At 50.0% G+C, this 17587-nt stretch overlaps 2 protein-coding genes across 3 annotated transcripts in view; one reads left to right on the top strand and one right to left on the bottom strand.

Annotated features, from left to right (window-relative positions):
* PLCL2 (phospholipase C like 2) overlaps positions 1-4248 on the bottom strand; it is a 210074-nt gene extending 205826 nt beyond the window's left edge. For both annotated transcript variants that reach the window (XM_025286467.3, XM_025286552.3), the window contains exon 1: positions 3934-4248. In XM_025286467.3, the coding sequence (XP_025142252.2) occupies positions 3934-4233 (300 nt within the window). In that variant the 5' untranslated portion in view covers positions 4234-4248. The remainder of the gene's footprint in view (positions 1-3933) is intronic.
* Positions 4249-4385: 137 nt separating this feature from the next.
* LOC123333117 (collagen alpha-1(I) chain-like) lies at positions 4386-5465 on the top strand. Its single transcript, XM_044940664.2, has one exon. The coding sequence runs from the start codon at positions 4386-4388 to the stop codon at positions 5463-5465; it is 1080 nt and encodes a 359-aa protein (XP_044796599.1).
* The last annotated feature ends 12122 nt before the right edge of the window (positions 5466-17587 follow it).

Here is a 17587-nt window from a genome sequence, read left to right as displayed (position 1 = left end):
CCTCCCTTGCAGAATCCCCCACATTTAAAGAGGAGAAATCAAGTCTGGTGTTCCCAAACCAATACTACCTTAACTACATAAAACAGGTAACACCGCCAGCGTAACCTGCAGCCATGCCCACGGAGTCCAACAGTCAGCGCCAGCCCCGCGGGCAAGCAGCGACCCCCAATGCGGGTTTCCTCCAGACCCCATGGTGGGAGCAAGACCAGGCCACAGAATGTAGCTAAACACTCCTCATGTGTTTTGCCCATATGAATAGTGTTCCGTGGCTGCTATTATCACTTTTAAATACCTGAATAGTATAATGGCTACATTTCCAACTTATTTTTCCCAATACCCTAATCAGTACCCACTGTGGTCTGAGGAGGGGGAAGAAGGCTTACAAAAAGACTGGGAGAACCGTGTGAGGCGACAGAATTGCTCCAGATCTTGGTGGTGGCAGCCGCTACATGACTGTGTGTGATGGTCGAACTGCACAGAACTAGGCGGTAGCGAGAGTGAATTTTACTTTATGCAAATCAGTATGCTTTTTGACATGCCATCCAAAATATTTTATTAGTTTTGATTAAAGTAAACCACCCAAACTAATGGACATTTAAACTTCATTTATTTCAAAACTTAAAAAAAAAAAAATCCAAGGCTTAAAATGCCAATTCATATTTTTAGATCAAACTCTAGAATTAAAGGATGGAGCTATTTGTTTAAAAAAAAAAAGAATGCCATCTGAACAATTAACCAAATTAACTGTTTCAAAATAAAGCGTGGATTGTAGTGAATGGTGTGATGAAATACGGAAAGAGAAAATGAAAGTGATGTTTTCGTTTACTAGACTACTTAAGATGACAAATATAATGACTTCTCCCCTAAAAATCTAGCAGTGGACCTTTGCAAAAAATCTAAAAAAGTGTAATATTATTTTAAATCAGCCAAGGAAAAGTAGAAAAGTCTGGTGATGAGTTCCATGATTTATTTTTCTTTACAAGGTACTTGAAAGGTCCTACCAGGCTGCTCACTCTGAATTTCCACCAACACTCTTATCATAAGCAAGGAGCTCTCTTAGTAGGAATCTGTGCATCTATTTTGGCAGAAAATGTAGTTTTGTAACAATTTCTTTCTCAACACCATATTTACAAAACAGATGGAGTTCCAAAGAAATAATTTTAAATAAGGAATACCATTCTGGTCAGCCTTCAGCAGATTACTGCATATGTCCAGCACTCAGCAACAGTCCCCTCCTCTGCCCACTGTTTATCCCATTTCCGCTGTTATTCCTCTCTCTGACTTGGGGGTCCCCACCTAAGAGGAAGGTCAAGACTGCAAGGCACTAAATGGAAGCCAGGAAGCAGGCATAGCCCAGCAATGCGACGAGCGCACCCAGCCGCACGCCTCTGCTCAGGAGTGAGCACCCAGACTCCGTGCCATTCCCTCAAGCCCCATCCTCGCCAGGCCCACTAAGGTATCACCGCCTCTCCACTCCATCACCTGCCTGCATCCATCCCACTGTTCAAGAGACCAAAGAGAGACCACCGCTGCTTCACACGGGCTCCTGCTAAGCTGCTTATTTTACCTGTTTAACAAAAGTGAAATGTAATTCCACCATTCATGTGACAAAAACATCTGGGCACTATCTGCTGCTTTATGAAATTTGATATTAAAGTAAAAGATCTCTTTAGTCTATTAGGCTGCCGTGTCTTTAGGAAAACGCCACGCTAAATTTCTAAAAGCTGGATCCTTCAAGACGCCAACTGAAAGGCAGTAGATACTGAGTAATTACCTGTTTAAATATAGCATACCCCTGCCCTCCAATCCAGGCTTGAGCAACTTTCAACACTACTTCCATAGTCTTAAAGGGTATTAAGAAAATGCACATTGAAAGTAGAGGCAAGAAAAAGGAGTCAATTGGGGAGACAGAGGACAATAAATAAGACAAGACTGGGAAATACCAACCAGCCATTTTAGATATTAAAAGAACTTAGAAAAAACATATACTTCCTTACCATTTCTCCATTCATTCAGGAAGCAATATACTGAACCCCTAACTTCCTCACAATGTATGTCTAGGGATACACCTGAGAACAAGGGAACAGCTGCCCTCAATAGAAACAAGAAAAATGATGAAAATACCTCGGTAAGTTTCAAAATTCCATTGATTTCTGAGTAATTAATCAGTTCCCCGTGTGCTTCTAGAATCTTCAAGGAAAAAATGATATCTACCAACAAGTTCTCAATTCCACATATCAGAAATGTTGGCAAACCATCCTTCCTAATCTCCCATGAATGTAAAATTAAAACAGATGCTGCTATAATTAAATAAGTTACACTGTGAACCCCATTGCAGACACCAATAAAATGTGAATTTATTTATTTTTTTTGAAGTGCAAACACAGGCCCTCCAAAAAATATTGAGGCAGAGGCATTAAGATGAGCTTGCACCTTCTCTGGAATTTCCACCTCAGACTTCATTAACACCACAAAGCAAAATCACCTCAAGTTATCTAGTAACCAATAAAAACAGATATGACACGTAACTCTGTCAATGGGATTGATTCCCACACATGGCTGAGAGCAACTCCCACGGCAACATAAGTAGCAGAGTAAAAGAAAATACAAGTCACTAAGAGCTAGGTAGGTGTGCAGCAATAACCTACTTTGCTTTCCTTAGTTCAACTCTAAACACCTTCCGCAGATGGTCCATGAACTTGACCTTTAAGCCCTTCAACCCTGCCCTTTCTCAGAGGTAAACTGGGCAAACAGATGACAAAGCGAAAAGCAGTTTCACAACTGCCTGTTACATGGAATTGCAAGGTGCTGTATTTCACCAGATAACTACAGAAGCTGATAGCACCATCGGACACTTACACGCTCCTCAGAAGGTTCCTGTAGGTCCAGCTAAGTTTCAAACACCCCGAGTGCCAATCCTCTTCACGGGGGCCCGTCCTACCCTCCTTGCCACAGGAAGGGTGGGTGCAGGCCCATCACAGTGCTTTGGTGCTCACTGTCCCCGTGACCTCTCGGTTTTCAGAAAGCAACGTTTTCATATTTGCTCCAAACTTGAGCAGAAAGAGTTGGTCCTGCCTAAAGGCTCTGATCTGATTAGTTCATGGATCTTTTTTTTTTTTCACTTCATGTCTCCAAAAACACGTTTACATTGCAGACCAGAACATAATGTTAGAATGAAACCACCACAAACTCAGGAGTTCTAGCATTACTCCTGGAGTTTAAGAGGCACCAAACGCTGACTTCCTTCTGCCAAATAACACCAGGCAAAAAGATACCAAAACAGCAAACCGCCCAAAAGAACTTCCACAGAACTGGAGGCCTGCCTGCTGCAGCAAGCAAAAGATTAAAACCCTGCAGGACTGTAATCTCCCAGAGCTTCTGACCCTAAGAAAGCTGAAAGGTGCCTGGACCTTCAGAAACCTACTCCATTTCTCTTGAGTTGACCAGGGATTTGTGCACCCTCTGAGTCTCACCGTTGGCAAGAGACAACTTACAGACCCATCGGAAAAAAACCCTACAGAAATTCGAATCTCTGTTCGCTTGCCTTCGATTCTTAAGAAAATGTTTTCACATGATCACCAACTGTCTTTAACATACAATGGAGACCGGGCAGGGGGTCTGTTCCACCAGCCAAGGCTACCGCGGGCAGAGGGTGCCTGCCGGACAGGTACCGGGCCATCGCTGCAGGCGAGCCCTGCAGAGGTGACAGCCCCGAGTCCCGGGGGGCTGAGCACAGCTCCCCTGCACCCCTCTCCATCCTCCCCAAACGCCATACGCACCGGTCCCCGCTCTGCCGCCCGCAGCGCCGCCGGCGCAGCCCCGGTTCCCGGGAGCTGGGGGCTCCCCCTCCAGCCTCCCAGTCCTACCGCCCGGGGAAGGACCCCCCCCCCCGGGTGGCGGGGGGCGGGCAACGCGCGCCCCTCTCCCACCTACCTTGATGATGCTGCTCCGGCGGGGCAGGCCGCCTGGCTTGCTGTCCCGGGGGAGCGGGCAGGCGGCCGGGCTGGGGGCCGCGGCGAGCGCGGGACCGACCCGGGCTTCGCCCCCGGGCGCGCCGAGGCTGCAGTCTCCGTTGGAGACCCCGGCGCTGTCACAGCGCGCCCGCCCGGGCCCGGGCCGCCCGCCGCCGCCGCCCTCCCCGGCCCCGGCCCGCAGGGCGCCCTTGGCCGCCAGGACCGGGCCCGGGGAGGAGGGCAGGGCCCCGCCAGCGGCCCCCCGGCCGCGCTCCGCCATGGGCGCCCCGCGACCCGCCAGCACAAAGCCGCGTCCCCGCGTCCCCGCGTCCCCGCCGCCCGGGCCGCGCGGCCCCTCCTCCGCCGCTCCGCCCGCCGCCGCCTCGGCCGCTTCTTCCGCTTCTTCTTTTTTTTTTTTTTTTTTTAATTTCGATGTGCTGTCGGCTTCGGGCTCGCCTTGCGCGCGGTCAGAGCCGCGGCGGCGGGACTATCGGAAGGTTCCTGCAGGGGGAGAAGAGAGACGCGGTCAGGCGGCCCGGGGCCCGTGGACACGCCCGGCACACGCGCCGCGGGCAGCGCGCGGCCCGGGGCGACGGGGGAAGGGGCACTGTCCGGGGACGGGGCGCCCTCCCGGGGACGGGGCGCTCTCCGGGGACTGGGCACCATCCAGGGGACGGGGCCCCCACCGCGGGGGACACCGGGCACCCACCGCGCGGGATCCACCCGGAGGACGGGGCGCCCTCCAGGGAACGGGGCACCCACCGCGGGGGACACCGGGCACCCACCGCGCGGGACCCACCGCGGGGGACGGGGCGCCCTCCCGGAGACGGGGCGCCCTCCAGGGGACGGGGCGCCCACCACGGGGGACACCGGGCACCCACCACGCGGGACCCACCGCGGGGAACCGGGCGCCCACCCCGGGGACGAGGCGCCCTCCCGGGGAGACGGGGCAACACGCCCGGCACACGCGCCGCCGCGGGCGCCAAAAACGCCGCGCGGCCCGGGGGGAAGGGGCGCCCCCCTCGGGTTCGGGGCAGCGGCGGGCGCCCCGACGCGCCCCGGCCACGCGGAGGCTCCTCCCGAGGCCCCCGCGGCCCCGGGCGGGCGGGGGGTCTCCCCCGATCCCAACCCCCCCGGAGGCTGGCGCGCGCCAGGCCCGCCGGGTACCCCCGGGGTCAGCGCAGGGCGGGCAGGGCGCCCGGGACCAGCCCGCCCCCACCTCCTCGGGGCTCCGCGCCGCCCCCTGCGGGCCGCGGGGACCCTCTCCTCCCCGGACGCACCGGGGCCGCCCAGCTCCTGCTCCAGGTCGCCGCCGTCGCGGCCGCTCCCGCCGGGCCGGCTCATCGGGCCGCGGGGACCTCGCTGCCCAGCAGACGGCGACGGTGGGCGGCTGAGGGTCGACGAAGGCCCCCGGCCCCTCCGGAGCTCTGGCAACCGCCCGTCAGCCGCCGGCGCCCCGAGGGGCCGCGAGCGGGCAGGCCACGGGCCGGCTCCGCCCTGCGCGCGGGATGAGGCCCCAGGGCCTTCTCCTCGGGGCCCCCCCGCGGGCCAGACCCGCTACACGTGCAGAAACCAGCTAGGTTCTCCTGAACTGGGCATCTGTGAGCGGGGTCAACCCGTGGCAAGGACGCTGGGGCCGGCGGAGGGAACAGCGAGAGGCGAGAAGCCGGGGACGCGGGCAGAGCCCGGCCCGGGCCCCCAGGGGTTCGTCACATCGTCCGCCCCCAGCGCCCTCCCTGAGCCGGCCGCCAGGGATGCCCGCTGGTCCGCAGCCCGCGCCCGGGGTCAGCCTCCGCCTTGGGAGAAGAACCCTACTTGGATCGCTAAGCAGGCCCCTCCGGTTCTTCCTTCCTCCTCCCTCCTCCAGTATTTCAGGTCGAGTCAGCAGCGTGAACACCCCGATGTTGTCTCTTTTTGTCGCGCCCCCCCCTCCCCCGGGCGCCAACATTCCCCCACACCCCTGCTGTCCACCCTTGGAGCCAAACACGGCCGACATCCCTAGCTCGGCGCCCCCCTCTCCACCCCAGACGCCCTGCCCGCATCTTCCAGCCCTCTCCCCAGCTTCTCCAGCGCGTGTGTTTCCTTTTCCGGGAATGCGCTTCCCGCAGGGCGCGAAGGAGAAACTGACCGTCGGCTGCGGGGTCAACTTAAAGACCTTGCTTTCATTAGCATGGTGTAGCCAACTGCCCAGGAGCCTCTGACGAGGAAAGCAGCTTTCCACACACACACATCCCCCCTTCCCTGCCTCTGAAGCAACTTCAGATACCTGTTATTCCTGGGGGGTGTTTGGGTTCTGATCTTCTGGATTCCTGTTTTCGTAACCTATCAGAGAGACTTTTATCCCTCTCTTGCAAATCTGGGCCTACGTGTGAACATCTAATGTCACATCAATGAACAACAGTGTTTGAATATTTTATTCAGTCCTATCCCTTTTCTTTCTTTCTGCCCTTTTTTCTAGTTTGGTTCCATTTTTTTTTTTCCTGCCTTGTGATATGTTTGCAGGAAAATATATTCAAATCAGGTTCTGAAGCTGTCTTATCAAATGTGTAGTCATAATAGCCTGTGAGTATGCTGTGGGGAGGAAAGGAAGAATGCTAGGCCTTTATCCTTAAAGTTTTCTAATTTTGATATTTTGAGTAAACACCTGAAGATATTTACAACCTTTTCCTGCATTTATCAATCACCAGTAATATGCTATGAGAGGCATATCTTTGCAACTCATACCACGAGTTTCCTATGGTGAGGGGGGACATATAGACTGAAATCTACAGGGTGCTCTTTCTAAAACCTGATTCTCCTAATGCTTCCAAAATGAAGACCTATCCATCTCACTCTGGACTCCCAACAGGTCAAACCAGGGAGACGTCATTGAAATAGACTTGGCATTTAAATTAAAACGTTTCCCAAAGCATCTTGGCAGACCTGTACCGAATGATGCCAGAAGCCCAGGGCCTGTGCCAGGTTCTTTTCTATCCCCCAAGCGCCGTCTTCCGCGAGCCGCTGGTCACACGCCTGCAGGTGTCGGAGGCGTGCTCCTGCGTCGCACACATGGCCAGGCTGGAGGCACCATTCTTCCCGAGTGGTCATGGGAAGCGGCGTGTTCCCATCATACGCACAGTGCTCAGCCCCCAGCAGGCTTTTTTTAATAGCTAAACTCTGATTTTTTTTTCATCCCAAGCAGCACAGGAAGCAGTTGTTCCTCCTCCTTTCTGCTTGTTTCTCCACAGTTACTAAGTGATTACTTTCCACTTCTCCTATTCCATGAGCAGTGTTACTGAAAAAAAATTGTAAATATTTTGCCAAAATTCTCGCTGAGTGCTTTTATGGCATTGTAAAATTCATAGAAGTTCGAATTAGAAAAGGAGCCAAGATGTCATAGTCATCTCTCAGCAAATACTGTCTAATGGTCCCTTCTGATGACTTTTCAGAGTTGGGCAATAAGAGAGAGGCAAGACATCAGTAAAATGCTCATTCTGAATATGGTGCTTATGACAATTTGTTGTCTCTGTATACCAATGGTAAGATGCTGATGAATCGTTCATAATGTTTAAAGTAAATATAGACCTCTAAAAATCTCGTGGTTTGGGGTTGGTTTTTTTTGTCATGCCATCAATTCATCTAAGTTTTCTTCAGATTTCAGTCTGCTTGGGCTTCCAATCACTGTCGTCACTCTTGACGGCGCGATGTTCCATTTGTTTGTGTCTTAAATCCGACGCCGCACACATGGGCTCTGCAGGCTCCCTGGTCGTAAGAGCCTTCCTGCGGCCTCCCAGAATAACACTGAGGCTGGTGGCTGACTTCTTGCCATCACTGATGCCCTTGTAGGATATGAATTCGTCTCTAGTTTCCAGTTTGCAGCCTCTAACATTACGACTCTAAATTTTTCTGACTCACTGAACACTTGGCCTTCAGATTATTTTTCCCTCAATGTGTGATGATAATTTCCATTTCTCAAACCTCTATCCCATTTTATTTCTGTGTTTCTTTCAAGATGCAGTACAATTCTGAGCCTTCATATTTGACTGCTCCCCATATGTTTAATGTGAGACTTAACTACAGCAGAAAGTAGAAGACCAAAATGCTGTAAGGAAATACCAGATTAAATCAGTGTACTGGTCCACACTGGCTACCTATTTGCTTCCTAAATTAATCCTAGATGTTGCTTTGAATCTGTTATGGTCCTAAAGGTTGGGATTATGTGTATTTTATCATGCTCCTCAGCAAGAAATATGTAGCAACTGCCTTTCTTCCTCAGCACCCGTGAGGCAAGTTAGACCTGCCAACAACTTTCATTTTCATATTCTTCCTCTCCTCTTACACTGACGATCCCTCACCCATTTTGCTTGGATCCACCCTACACATGTATATAGCTGCCAAGAAGTTAGGCACTCAGGGAATTACATCACGATTTCCAGCCTCTGAGGAGCCACTGCGTGAATTCATCAAGTGGTTTTCGGTGCCTGTTGAGTTAGGTGGCACTTTGAGGGAATCTATTAATTACCGGAGATTCAGTAAGATTATTTTCTTAGCAAAAGTAACAGTATGATTTGCTCTAAAAGTCACTGTCACTTGATGCACTGCTTTTGTAAACGTTCATGTGTGTGATTGTATTTCCGCTGTTATTTATTGCAGGAATCATTGCAAGCTCAAGTGCTTGTAGGAGCCAGGTAGATAATAAAGCTGGAAGGATTTGTTTCCTAATAGCACCATAATTTATAGCTTTCAGCAGTGACATATTTGCATGTCAAATACAGAGGAATCCTGACTCATCTTTGGTTTTCCAGTTTTTAAAAGTGCCTTGGTTTTAGGAAATATTTCACTTCCCTCGTAACTCAAGGAAAGATGGTGTGGATAACCAGGTGAGAGGCAGCATTACGGAGCCGTGGGGACTCAGATACCCTGGTGAGGAGTCTTATTGCTGCCAAGAGGAAATCGTGGCTCAGTGCTACTCAGATCATCTAATCTTTTCAGAGAAACCATGAATCTAGAATAGAAAACTTGATATTGGGTTAGTGCCTTCTCTTAAGGACACCCACAAAACAAGGTCTCACGTAAGGTCTACGCAGAGGCTTATGTTTTCCTGCCCAGCTGCTAACTGCATGATAAGCAAAGTGTAACAAACGCCTCCCAGATTTGGCGTGTGTTTAGGTCTTGTAGATCTGAGTTCTAAGAACAGATTGTTTTCAGGAGTGGAGGAAGTCTGATGACCACATCATTCGCTGCATCCCAGTGTGGGATGCATGGCTCCCAACCTTCTCCCCTTTGCATTCCCACTCACACAGTCCAGCCCCAGAACTAGTTCATCTCTGAAAGCTGAAACTCAGAAACACATCATCTCTGGGACTTCGCTGGTGGTCCAGTGGTTAAGAATCTGCTTTCCAATGCAGGGATTGGATGCAGGTTTGATCCCTGGTCAAGGAACCAGACCAGGGCAGCTAAGCCTAAATGCTGACTATCTAGTACTCTCGGTCTAGAGCCTGTGCCCCACAACTAGAGAAGCCCCTGTGCTACAACAAAGACCCCACGCAGCCAAAAGAGAAAACAACCCATTTCTAACCAACAACTCGGCCCTTCCTTCCCCCAGATGCAGCACCTGCCAGCCTCAGCAAGACCTGTGTTCCCCACCCCGTCCCTCTCAAGGTCATCAGCACTCCTGTCTTTACCTCCTGACCAAGACTTTAAACCCAGTTCTCACCAGCAGCCCAGGCCCTTCTGCACTTTGCATGAATCCAACCATGACTTTCCCTCTGCTTGCCCCAGGCTGTCACTCTGCTGGAGGGAAAAAAAATCCCTAGCTCTGCTGACTGGACAGGTGTATACTTTCTGGGTTCAGTGGGGCCTTTGGTGCTGTGAAAGCGGCATGTTCCTCTCTGCGAACTGCCTCCAATTTCCATTCTCCAAACTGTTCCTCTCCAAATCCCACTCACCCACTGCCCCTCCATCTCAGCAGTAGTCCTACAATCCGATTTCACAGAGACAATAAGACACGTCAAGAAATAAACTGCTTTCACTTTTCCTCCATCCAACCCACCCCATGTCTTAAGCTAACCTCACATCACATCAGAAATGATCTATGAATGTCTTGTATCATTATTGGACTCTTCTGATATGACTTTTCTTTTCTTTTTTCTTTTTTTTTTGCAGGGGTGGCAGGGTACTAAAGGGTTGGGTAACCTTCCTTTGGGTGGAAGCTGGAGTGGGGTCTTCCCTGGGGGAGTGGCCAGTCTCAGTGTCCATCAGGTAAGGACAAGAATCAAGGTTTAGGAAGGCAGCCTTAGACCAAAGAGAGAGGAAATGCTTCCAGCCTTCTGGTCCACCTGCTCTTAGGTCTGGAGTCTCAAGTTTCCCTGGGTGTCCCAGGGCAGCGACCAGGAGCCAGGAAGGGAAGAGCTGCCTTCATCAGAAACGCCCTAAGGCCAGAAATGCGGGCTCTAAGGAGAGGGATCTTGCTTGGCTCTTTGTGGTGGGTTCCCCCCACCTGCCAGTGAGGAGGGGTTAGGTATCATACCTCCTCCCAGCTCACCACCCTGGATACAGGGACAGATGGTCAGTGAAAGAAAGAGGCATGGCTCCCCCACCCCCACCCCAGTGTACCGGCTGCAGCACCAGTAAGGAGATTCTGGGAGGAAAGGGGAAACCCCGAGGCAGAGGCGCGGCTTCTCTCTTTTCCAAATCTGGCAGTCTGGGGCTGCTGTCCTGTCTCTCCTGCCTTGTTTGGTCCGTGTCCTCATCCACTTCTCTCTCCAGGAGCTGCTTTCCTTCTGTATTTAAATACGAATGCCTTCCCCCCAAGTTTTCAGTTCCCAGTCTGTGTAATTGACTTCGTTTCTCTTCTAGGGAAACTGCCCTCCCAAAGGTCAAAACTGACATCCTAATTAACCAACCCAATGGCTACTTTTTAAATCTTCAGCTTTCTTGACCTTTGTGAAACAGTTGATGGTGCTGACTTTCCTCTCTTTGCCTGCTGAGATGCTGGGCCTGACTGGCCCGGGAATGTCACGCTCAACGTGCCTTAGCTTTAGGCCCCCGAAGTCGCACTGCGCACACCTGTTCTCCCGTGCTACGAGCTTCTTTCTACAGCATCCCACCTCCACAGCAGCCTGCCTGAGTAACTCAGAACGGGCCTCAAGCCCTCGCATCCCCCTGGTCCACTTAACTGTTAAGAAGAGTTAAACATGTAAATCAATCCAGAAAGGTCTCGCAAGCCATTTCCTACGGCCTCACCACACTTGGCTTGGATTATTGCAGCAGCCTCCTAACCCTGCCCGACTCTAGTCCCTCCCAGCTCCAATCTAGCTCTCAAACCACCATCAGAATTGTCCCCGGAGGGATCACCTCTCAACCTGAAAGTTCCAATTCAAGACAAACTTCATTCTCTTTAGGCACCCACGGCCCGTATTAACCTTGCCCCTGGCTTCCATTCTGGAATCACGTCCTAGCCAGATTTGCCTCCTCCAAACTAGTCGCACTGACTGCTTCTCCGAAAAGCTGTGCAGCCTCACCCTCTGTTGCTCATGGTATTTGCCAGGTTTGGAATTCCTGTTTCCCTCCCTCCACTGGACGACTTAAAGGCATCCTTCAAGAAACACAAATGTGTCCTTCTATGCTCAGATGTTCCCGACTCCAGAAGTCATAGTATGTTGCTCATCTTGGCTCTTAAAGCACTCAGCACAGTATAGGATTCACCTTTAGGCTCTCTGCACCACCCCAAAACCTGAACATAAATAGCTTCTCAATAAATTTGTTGATTTTAATACACCTTTTTTGAAAATCCACCTTTGTTCTTCATATCCTTATAAAATCTTTTCTTTCTTCATAAGGCCTCTTTTATTAAAGATTTTTTAAAATATGGACCATTTTTAAAGTCTTTATTAAATTTGTTACAATATTGCTTCTGTTGTTTGTGTTTTGGTTTTTTTGGCCACAAGCCATGTGGGAATCTCATCTTCCCAACCAGGGATTGAACCCTCACCCTCTGCTTTGGAAGGCAAAGCCTTAATTAACCACTGGCCTGCCAGGGAAGTCCCTTGAGGTCTCTTTCCTTGGATCTGCTGAGTGTGTTCTTCTCTGCCTTCTGACTTTTAGTCTTGTTTTTCCATATTATCTGTTACAAATAAAGGCATCCACGAAGCTTTGGTCTGTTAAACATGCGTATACTTCAAGGAAAGGACTGTACTTGATGCTATCGGGGGAGGCAGCTGAGAGTTTGGGGTCAGACGGAGGTTTATTTCCCTTGTGCGTGTGTTACAGCTCCAATTTAAAAAGCAGTTTCAAAGAATCAATTAAAGGAGTCCTCCCAGCCCTGCCATGGGTCAGTAAAAATCCTGACCTAGCCCTGAGAGGTGCGACGCAGCAAAACCTGACAAGACGGAAAGCATGACCCCTCCAGCCTGGCACACTGCCCAACTCCTTTCTTAATGAGTTAGAAATTCCCTCCATTAGCAGTCACAACCCAGGAGAGAAGACAAAGGTCTCCAGAAGGCTGCTGTGAAGATGTATAAATAGGCTGGCAAAAGAAGGAAGACTCCCTAGACAGCATCCACTCTCATACACATAAGCAAAAAGTTAGCCAGATGCCACCTTGGCCTTTTTGGCAGAGACATGTGGAGATGATGTGAGAGAGCAAAGGCGGGTAAATCCTGTTACCCAGGAGGCGGCCGACAGGGCTCAGGACACACAACACCGCCCCCAAAACTCAGAAAACAGACAAGGAATCTGGGGCAAGTGCAAAAAGACTGAGAGCCACGCACGTCGTTTTGTGATCTGCCTGGGTGCACAGTAACACCTCGGAGGGGGCTTGGGGTGGGAGCAAGACTGAGTGAACTGAGGCTGCAAGGAAGCGACAGACGGGCTTGTTGAACAGGGTTCAGAAGGTCATTCTGGGGAAGCCAGACCCATCCAAGTCCCTCGCCTTGACTCCAGCTGCTGTGCAAATGCTTCTTGCCTTATCAAATCTTTGTTAAGACCTTAAAGGGAGGGAGCTTTAAATGATCTTTCATGTCACGTGATCATATAAACAGAGGACCTTGAGCTCAACGGGGACTAGCACAAGAGCAAGAGGAAGTGGATACACCAGGGCCACGGGGAGCTCAGGCTCCACAGAGAGGAAGTCCTGCTGTGGGGTCCTCCTCAGCGGAGGGCCCTGGAATTTCCTTTGCACAAGGACCTTAAGAATAGGGTAGGCAATTATCTATCAGGATGGTACGAACCGCTCTAGCCTGAAGGCAAAAGGTCTTATGAATGACTCCTTTGACCTGCTGACTCTGGGTGTTTAGTCACAGATTTTTTTTTTTTAATTTTTTTTAAAAGTCAAATTAGATGTTGGGTTTTTTGTTTCTTTGGCTGTGTTTTGTTTGTTTTTTCCGTTCTTGGTTGTCTTCATTTTAGTGGAATTACTATTGCATGTAATGTCATGTGTGAGCCCTCTTTCCCAAGCTACATATTTCTGACTAGAGAAGTGATTTCTCTATCATTTGCTCTCTTGAGATGGAACGCCTTTGCACTCATGCATTCCCATAGTCTGAGTTCAATCGTTGCACTGAATTTGTCCACTTTTCCTACTGTTTAAATTAGGTTCCCTGGTTTGTCTTTATCCCAGGACATTCTCTTCTCTGGGCAGTCTCCATTTGGTGAATTATAAAATGGTTCTTTCCCTGACATAGTAACTTCTTTGATGCTGAGGTCTTGATGTGTATGTAACAGGGGAAATTAAAGTGCCTAGTAGAGTACAATGTTAATGCAATTAGAGTATGTGGGATAATTTGAAATCGCCTTCAATCTCCAGGTCCGATTATGGGTACCTTGGGTTTTTAACTCTAGGTCGTATCCAAAATAAAACATGTTATCACCATATTCTCCAGTGTCAAACTCAGGCTTATTGCCTCCATAAACACTTTGCACGCTGATCCATCATCTCTGTGTTCTTTAATTCATCCATTCTCCCTGCAAAGACCAAATTAATCTACACTGACATTTCAGCCATAAAAATGAGCCCAACCATCTCTGCTCTGCCTCCTTTTTCCTTACAAACACACAGCTTAAATCTTAAGTCTTTCATAAGCCCCTTTCTCCGCCGTGGTGTATAAACATTTCGTTCCAACAATCTACTGTTCTCACTCTTACTTGTAGGGAAATTCAAACCTTCTGTCTAGGGCAGGGTGTTAGGAAGCAGTCTGGTGAGTGACTCAGCTCCGGGCCCGAGATGCTTTGGCTGGGAGCTCCAGTCTGCACCCTTGCCATTTGGTCACTGTTTGTCACAAGACAAATCCTTTAAACCGTAGGGATTTCATTATCCTCTTTGGTCACACAGGGAAGAAAACGGCTGCCCTGCCTCCCAACCTGCCCCCTGGGATGGGTGCAGACCAACACTGACAAGTTAAAGGAGGCCAGGAATGCTGATCAAAAAGTAGCAATTTGAGCTCACAAGCCATTTCCCCCAAAGGTCAATTAGACCCACGAGATTTCTCCGGCACACACAGGAAGTCTCAGCCTCATCTATATTTAATGTACTTTCCTTCTCACTGGTCCCCATAAAGGTGAGTTTGGGGTGTGAAAACCATTTACCAGTAAAAGTTTCCATGCCCCTACATTTCAGAGCCCCAGTCAATGGCCTCCTTTATTTTCACTTTGAATGTAATAAGTGTCTGCTCAATCGCAAAACATGGATATTTGTTGAAACATACGCACTCCATCCCCTTAACGACGTTGGCAACTGACTTCAACCTACATTATGCTGGCTTGGGGATTCTGAGACCACCCACTAACCCACTGGTCAGCATGCTGTGTGCTGTAAAACTCTTTAGTCTTTCCAGCGCATCTTACAAGCTAATGATTCTTAAGAGAAAGAAACATAAAACCACGAGAGGACAGAAATCGTGTCCTTCTAAATTACAATCTGGTCAAGAGAAAACAGAGAGGCTAGCCAGCGACCAGTGACTGTACTCGGGAAAACCATTTATCCATCCGGAAAGGTGGATGAGGAACGTGGCTACCGGGTTGGAAATGGCATTATTCCGATGCCCCGAAATGAAAGAAAGCATTAGTGGAATTGGAGGGTTCCTGGTGGAGCTGGCTCGAGAGCCCTGCTTGATTCTGGCCTGAGTAGAGGGCAGGGATGGGACACGTATGGGTTAGTGTCTCTGGGCAAATGCGCATCGTTTCAGGCCTCAGGGCAGGCCATGTGGGCATCTTGAGACGAGCAGGACATCTGAAAAGCAGCCTCTCAACCCTAATACAGGCCTAAACATATGTCCTTCGGGGGTGAATAAACAGGCCCTGGGGTGGACCTGCTTGGAGATTCAAGTTTTATGGATTTGTTTCATCAAGACTCTGTCTCCAGGATCTGGAGGTAGGATTTCTGTGAGCAGGGTTCATTGGAAGGACTGATGCTGAAGCTGAAACTCCAATACTTTGGCCACGTGCTGCGAAGAACTGACTTATTGGAAAAGACCCTGATGCTGGGAAAGACTGAAGGCAGGAGGAGAAGGGGATGACAGAGGATGAGATGGGTGGATGGCATCACCGACTCGATGGACATGAGTTTGGGTGGACTCCAGGAGTTGGTGATGGACAGGGAGGCCTGGCGTGCTACAGTCCATGGGGTCGCAAGGAGTCAGACACAAATGAGCAACTGAACTGAGCTGAAGCGAACCCCAACCCTCATCATCACAGACATGCTGATACAGAGCTACTATCATTCCCTCCTCCCTGGTGCATCAGACGGTAAAGCGTCCGCCTGCAGTGCTGGAGGCCCAAGTTTCATCCCTGGGTTGGGAAGATGCCCTGGAGAAGGGAATGGCTACCCGCTCCAGTCTTCTTGCCTGGAGAATCCCATGGACAGAGGAGCCTGGCAGGCTGCAGTCCTTGTGGTCACAAAGAGTCAGGTATGACTGAGCGGCTAACACGTTATATGGCTTCCCAGGTGGTGCTGGTGGTAAAGAACCGCCTGCCAGTGCTGGAGACATAAGAGACTCGGGTTCAATCCCTGGGTAGGAAGACCCTTGGAGAGGGCATGGCAACCCACTCTGGTATTCTTTTCTGGAGAATTTCACTGGACAGAGGAGCCTGGTGGGCTACAGCCCCTAGGGTCTCATAGGGTCAGACACGACTGAAGCTACTTAGCAGTCAAGCAGGGAAAGAAGGCTCAGACAGGCGAAGTGACTGCCTCAGGCCCGTAGATAAGAGACAAGCCCATCTCCAGTTAAGATTTTCAGGAATGCTCCAGTGGGTTTTAACCCCATCCTGCCCAGAGGCAGTTCTGACTTCCAGGATACACGGAAAACGCGTCGCCTCCATTGTTCCTCATGAAAATGGCCGTGTTGGAAAGGAAGTGAATCTGGGCCCCCTCAGACGGTGTGCACAGCTGAGGCAGACAAGCGTAGAGCAGAAGAGGGAGCAAGCCCTGTCCATTCTGTGTGAGAGGCGGGGAGGCCGGGGGTCCCGGCTGCAGGAAGGGGCGAGGCGAGGGGCCCAGCTTACTTCAGCTCCTGCTGCAACTCGAGGTAGAAGTCCTGCTGAGGCCTGAGCTGAGCCTCATCAGTGGGACAGCTGACCGCAAGCTCCTCCAGTGCCTCTGGAAGTACCAAAAGAACACTTGTGTTACGTGAAGGCGGCAAGAGGACTTTGAGCAGGGATTTCACCCTGCCGGTGGGCAAGAGCTAACCACAGGGCTTTCCCAAAGCTGCCTGGCTCGAGGTGACGTGAAGTGAAAGGCACTCACTCGTGTACGAGTCTTTGCGACCCCATGGACTATACAGTCTGTGGAATTCTCCAGGCCAGAAGACTTGAGTGGGTAGCCTTTCCCTTCCCCAGGGGATCTTCCCAACCCAGGGATCGAACTCAGGTCTCCCACACTGCAGGTGGATTCTTTACCAGCTGAGCCACCAGGGAAGCCCTGGAAGAGGCTCTCATATAAATGATGGAATGGCTTATCTAGGAAATCCAACAAATCATCTGCAAGCAGCTCGTAAGAAAAATGAGTTCCGTAAAGTCTCAGGATACAAGGAACAAGCAGGACCAGCCACATAATTTGTAGCAGCCCATTGCAAAATGGAAACACAAGACCTTTTGCTCAGAAGTTACTAAGAGTTTCAGAACAGTAGCAGCATAGCATTAAGCTAAGTACAGGGTCCCTCTGAGAGTAGGACCCTGTAATACTGCATGCGTTGGAATGACCTTGAAGCCAGTCCTTGACTAAGACAAAGCTGGCCAAGTACAAGGACAAACTCATAGAAATTGTAGATCTCAGGACTAAAAAAATATAACAGTGTGTGGATAAAGAGAAACTATAGCTGAAAAATAGAAGGAATAAAGTAGAGCTAACAGACATAGGGAAAGTATTGAATCACGGGGCAAGGGATTATAAAGATTCTTTCTAGTCATACAATTTAATCATATACTGAGACAGAAAAATGAACTTAGTTAATGCAGAAAACAATAGCGTAAAATTTATGAAACCATATTCTCACACCACAACGTAACAATACAATTATAATTAAGTAGGAAAAATAAAATTCTGCAGAAACAAATCACATGGGAATTAAAATGTTAAATCCTGTATTAAATTACATAGAGGAAAGCTACAGAAGCAAAAGTATTTTTTAACACAGCAACCATGTAAGTGCAACAAATGCTTC

This window comes from Bubalus bubalis, chromosome 1 (genome assembly GCF_019923935.1).
Source record: "Bubalus bubalis isolate 160015118507 breed Murrah chromosome 1, NDDB_SH_1, whole genome shotgun sequence".
In the NCBI taxonomy this organism is placed as follows: Eukaryota; Metazoa; Chordata; class Mammalia; order Artiodactyla; family Bovidae; genus Bubalus; species Bubalus bubalis.
This window is presented reverse-complemented; position numbering and strand designations above follow the sequence as displayed.